Here is a 5,693-nt window from a genome sequence, read left to right as displayed (position 1 = left end):
TCCAGCCTATAAATGTAGTTCAACGTCTTTGGATTTGAATGCTTGTTGAAGGGGTCAAAGTTCATTTTAGACAGCAAGGCAAACGATACAGGTTTTTCGTCTTCATAATGTATATAACATGAAGGCTGTTTATCCAAGTACCATTGATTAATTAATACATCGTCGCGAATATTTAGCTTCCTTATCTCTCTCAAGGCTCTTGCTTTAAAGTAGAACGCTGTTTTCATTTTTACGATTTGTCACTACCAAGAACAAGACAAGAATGAGACGCTTGCTCAAGGTATTCTTATTATGTAGAAGGGGGTAAGAAATTAAATTGCGCTCGTATTTTAATCTATTTCTAGCATTTTATTAACGTCGTTTACAAAAATTTCAGTAGGCGCGTTTACAAGTTTAAAATCGTTGTATTTACATGTAATATACGGTATTTCGTCCTTGATGCGATTAAAAAGGCTTATACTGTTGGGGTTATATTCTAAATCTGCCACAACGCGCGCTTTCGGGTGCTTCTTCTGTAGCCTCTTCAAGGATTGCGGGAAACGCCTTCTCTGTGTTCTAATGATATAGTGCGGATACTCGGTTGATTGATTTTTCTGTATTATAGCAAACATGTGTCGTTTGTTCGGGTTAACGACCTTTGGACTTATATCTTCTACGTAATTTTCCAACTTTTCATTCCGGGTTTTTAATTCACGCAACTTGGACATTAGAGCTTCATTATCGTGTTGGTAGTTGGTCTTGAATTCATTAACCAAATATTTTTCGATTATTTTACTGCATTTCATGTAGAATTCCGGAGATACCCAGCAAGCGATATCCAGGAACAACTCTTTGGGTAAGTAGGTGCCAGAAATAATGTCATATTGATTTCCATGTATATAGTATGAGCTCGGATACTTTTCTCCCCGAGCGCTTTCTGATACATAATATCGCATAAGTTCTTTTGATCTTTTATTACGTAGCCAATATTTAAACTCTTTTCCACCATCCTGGCATAGCTTTGTAGCGTTAAAGTAGCCTGCGTCCTTGTCCACAATAATCTTAAAATCTCCATATAAACCGTACCAGTATTGGTCCTGGATTTGCTCAAAGCAAACATCTCTTAGACTTGACATTTTGAGCACGTCCGAACACTTTGAACGTTAGATGAAGAATGATTACAGGCACTGAGTGATGACTATATTTATTTTTTTCTTAGCCCAATGCCGCTGAGGACCATTCCAGCCGATGTCTGAAGACGTCGATTGCGCAGCCGCGTGCGCAGCTCTAGACGCCGCTACACCAGGTGCACGACTCTCTGAAGAGGTAATTTACTGAATTATTCCCATATTATGTAGCTTGTTGATAATGCCACTACAGAGCCAATGTTCTTTAGTTAAACGGCACTCTTCGATATAATAGCGTAATTCATTTACAAGTTTGTCGGGATCGTCTTCGTCGCAATCTGATTGTTCATCATCATCATTTGGTGATTGGAGAGGTCTGTATATATATTTTCTATTGTTCTCGTCATTACTGTTTGTGTCGTCGTCTGCGGTTAGTTCGCTGTTATTGTGTCTGTTTTTCCTGTGTGAGATTAAGTTATCCTGTCTTGTAAATTTCTTTCCACATGTGTCACAGGGAAAAGAGGCGGCGGATTTATGCTTGTTTGCGTGGCGGCTAAGCCTGCTTTTATATGCAAAACCCTTGGAGCAGATGTTACACGTATACATGTTTACTCTTTGAATGGTAGATGATAAATGACCGTGCACGCGTAGATTATATCCTTTTATTATCCTTAATTACGTGACGATAACGGCAATGTGACTTAGACCTGGCGTAGGTGTTATCCTTTATTATCCTTTTATTATCCTTAATTATCCTTTTATCCTTTTATCCTTTTATTATCCTTTTATTATCCTTAATTATCCTTTTATTATCCTTTTATTATCCTTAATTACGTGACGGTTATCCTTATTTTACGTGACGAAATGTGACTTAGACCTGGCGTAGGTGTTATCCTTTTTTTTGATGCGTGTAGTAGTCGCGGATGATGTTTCTCCCGGATGCTCGCTCTCATACATAATCGAGATGCCTTCCTGCGAGTATTGTATCAAAATTTTTGCTGACCCCGACACGCCTAATACCATATATTCAAACGTCGAGGTTTTTCAGAGCGGGTCTATAGTCTTCATTACGTTTACAGTGTGTGTTTACTTCGTTTCGATAAAAGTGCCTGTTGAGGGGTGTAGTGTGGGGGACCTGATGCAGATTATGCTCTATGATGAAGTTGGTGATTTGGATTTAGTGGTACATTTTTATTTGTGTGAGGAAGAGGACTGTGTGCTGGTAGAGGATGATGATGATATAAGAGATGAGTGGTACGTAGTGATATCGCGTAGTTTAAATGCGTCAGAGGATTACCTAGCGGGTTTTCCCCGTGAGGAATGAGCTATTTCCACACCACCCCGGAGGTAAGCTCACGGTGCGTTGCCTTTTTTTATAGTGGAGGCATCCCCTGTAGGCCTACAACCACCATCTAACCGCTTAGTCCAGCTCGTAGAGATCTGCAGGGCCTATCAGCTCTAGCAGATCTTCCTTATCCTCTTCCTTATCCTCCTTACCCTCCTCCTTGTCCTCATCCTCCTCCTCCTTATCCTCCTCTTGCTCCTTATCCTCCTCTTGCTCCTTTGGCTCCACCACGCTAGGACTTGTTGCTAGTATTACTTTAGATTTTTATAAATTTTTTACAAACTTACGTCTCGGGAGTCATTTCCTCGTAGCATCTGAAAACCAATATTAAATTCTCTACAGTTTTAATCTTTTTATACTTACTGCAGATCTAATATAATCGTTCCGTCATAGCTAAAAAAGAATGTTTTGTATTGCGTAATACTGTTTATTTAAAAACTTACAGATTACCAGGAATTTCCCCGTATTTTTGATAGTGCCTGAAAGCTTCGATTAGACTGATTTTTTAAAAATTCATATACTTACTCGACGGTTTCATTGCAGAAACAGAAACAGCTGTCACACACCGCGCAGTAGTACATTTTTGAATAATGAAAAATAAGGAATTGCGGAAGTATTATCTGTTTTGCAAGTAATTTGCGTAGGTGGTAGAACGGCTCGTGTATCCTGTTTTTGATTAACGGAGAGAGAGATGTTCCCCGTATATTATCTCAAAATTCCAAATGGATCTGCTGCGTGTGGCTCGTGTAGGAAACTGTTAAAGTGTGTCCCTATTGTAATCATGTTTTTGCCGTAAAAGACTTTAGGAAACATTTACGCAGGCATCAATATTGTGTGGCGTGTAAAAGACGGTTCTATAAGGTTCATACCTATAAGAGGCATATGCGCCAACACTACACACACGACGTTAGTCCTTTACCGCCTGATTGAAACTTCTAATTATTATTATTATTATATTTTCAGGTAGTTCCTGTCTACAGCGAACATGGCCAGACGTGTACAGCGCGGAATGCGTCAGGTATGTGTACTTTAGGATATTAAAATGATCTTCTTGTATTCGTACCTTTCCAAAGCTCCTCTTAATTTCAACCGCCTCGAGTTAATAAACAAGGAAGATCGAGCGCGCGTCTATTGCTTGCATCTGAACATCTAGGTTTTCTTTATTTTTAAATCTTTAAATTTAATACCTTTCAGTCCTCGGTAGGCTAATCATGGGGGTCTTCGTTGGACGTACAAGACCTTTATTCATTTCAACAGCTGGGTAGTCGTTTTCTTTTTGAAACGCTACACTTTCCAGCGCCGCTCTCAATAATAACCTGTTGCATTCTATAGCAACTAGGTCTTCATCAAAAAATTTGATACTATGGTCTCGCGATATAGTGTTTGGCGCCCCAGTGGCTGTCCAAGATATTATTGCAATTTTTTTGTATATTTACAATAGCTTCCTCTTCCATTTTTCTACGGCTTTATGTACCTCTCCTCCATGACGAATGTATTCACAGCCTTTTTGTATCGGCGAGGAGCTGTCATCGCTTCACTTTCCAGCACCACCCCCAATTTTATATATGTAACGCTCCTTGTCTGACTGGCTAGAGCAGTGCGCGGGCCAGCCGGACGCCTGCTGTTTCACGGAAATGAACTTGTTTATCATCCCGTGAACAACCCTCCGATATTTGCAGCCTTGTCGTATTGATCTATTTGATAAGACTATATCTCGTAGATCTCCAGCAGGCGATACCTTTTTTCAACGGCTTTAAGCACCCATAGAGAAGTAAATTTAAGCTGTCTAGGAACTTTACATTTCCCACGACCATTGAAATTATTTTCGTCCCTCGCATGATAAGTTCTGGGGTAAGGTCTGTCTTTGGCTTCCTCTGTGTTGGGCTGCACAGATGATCGGCCGGCATGTGGGCCTCTACACAGTGTAGCGTTTAAAACGCTACACTTTCCAGCGCCGCTCTCAATAAAACGAAACTTTACCGGTGCTGTTTTTGTAAAGGAAATGTACTTCTCCTTATTGATGGGAAGTACATCAACCCTACCTGACATATCATTTGTGCTATTTTCCAAACGTTTTAAATGCCCCAAACTCGAACCAATTTCATACTTGCTTAATGCGCCCAAATATCCTTCTGTCTATTTCCTCATAGAAACTTCATGGGCTTCAAAATGAGCCAATTTCCTCTTTATTTCCTACAATTTAACAAGTAGCTTCCTAACCCTTTGCTCTCTAGGATCATCAGCCTCTATGAGATTGCCGTAACCAACCCCTTTGGAGTAGAGGCTGCTCCCATTATCTGCGAGATTACTTTGGAGTGAAGGTTACCTTCTCTTCGCGCTCTCTGTTGTTCTCTGATTTGTTTTTGCTCTCTTCCTCTCTCTCTTATCTATATTTTTGAATTTATTGTCTAACCGCTATCCCTTACCTTTAACTCTTCCGCTGCGATCTTTCTTTTCTTTCTAGCTCTGCTTCTTGTGAGCTTCCTCCGCTATTATACGGTTTTAATACTATATTCTTCAGCATGCTCCCTGTAGAACTTTCTAAGAAAATAAAGAAATTATGAAAGGCAGAAAAATTATGAAAAATTAAATATTGACAAATTAGTGAAAATAATATTACACCAAACTGAAAACAATTATTTTATGAACAATATAGAAAAATTTATTAAAATTAAATATAGAAAATTATGAAAAGTATAGAAAAATTTATTAAATATAGAAAATTAGAGATTTTTTATAGCTTTTTTAATCGTTCTCCTAACTATTTCGGCAGTATTTTTACCTTTTGTACACATACTGAGATTTTTTCTCATTCCGTGCCTCTGCTCTAGGTTCCTCCCGGACTACCTGCAGTAAGAAGAAGCGACCACCTGACAGCGCCTGGGGTTTTAAAAGAAGCGACCACGTGACAACGTCTGAGGGTTTAAATAGAGGTATAATTATTCTGTCTCTGTTGCAATAAATTATTATTCATAGCCTTGGTTTTCTTGATACAGCTGTAATATTTAATACAAATAACGTAACACTATTAATATGTCTTGAACGTTTGAGATTCCGATGAAGAAGGATGTCCCTCCTCCTTTAACACATGCCGCTATTTCGTCTCCTTTAGTTTAAGCACTTTAAACTTTTATATATCATTCCGGCATACGACGCTATTAGACCCATACCGCCCACACCATTTATACGAACCCGCCAAGTACACCGCAGGTTACGATAATGACGTCATCTACTGATAACGC

General features: G+C 39.2%; 2 protein-coding genes across 2 annotated transcripts in view; one reads left to right on the top strand and one right to left on the bottom strand.

Annotated features, from left to right (window-relative positions):
* Positions 1-1,235, top strand: part of LOC111692672 — a 4,681-nt gene extending 3,446 nt beyond the window's left edge. The window contains exon 3 of the mRNA XM_023456755.1: positions 1,199-1,235. Within this exon, the coding sequence (XP_023312523.1) occupies positions 1,199-1,235 (37 nt within the window). The remainder of the gene's footprint in view (positions 1-1,198) is intronic.
* A 75-nt stretch (positions 1,236-1,310) lies between these two features.
* On the bottom strand, positions 1,311-1,712 carry LOC111692671 (zinc finger protein 429-like). Its single transcript, XM_023456754.1, has one exon. The coding sequence runs from the start codon at positions 1,710-1,712 to the stop codon at positions 1,311-1,313; it is 402 nt and encodes a 133-aa protein (XP_023312522.1).
* Between the last annotated feature and the right edge of the window lie 3,981 nt (positions 1,713-5,693).

This window comes from Anoplophora glabripennis, unplaced genomic scaffold (genome assembly GCF_000390285.2).
Source record: "Anoplophora glabripennis isolate ALB-LARVAE unplaced genomic scaffold, Agla_2.0 scaffold1132, whole genome shotgun sequence".
Taxonomy (NCBI): domain Eukaryota; kingdom Metazoa; phylum Arthropoda; class Insecta; order Coleoptera; family Cerambycidae; genus Anoplophora; species Anoplophora glabripennis.
This window is presented reverse-complemented; position numbering and strand designations above follow the sequence as displayed.

Coding starts and splice junctions, on each gene's coding strand:
- LOC111692671 (XM_023456754.1), bottom strand. CDS start 1,712: ATGTATACGTGTAACATCTGCTCCAAGGGTTTTGCATATAAAAGCAGG.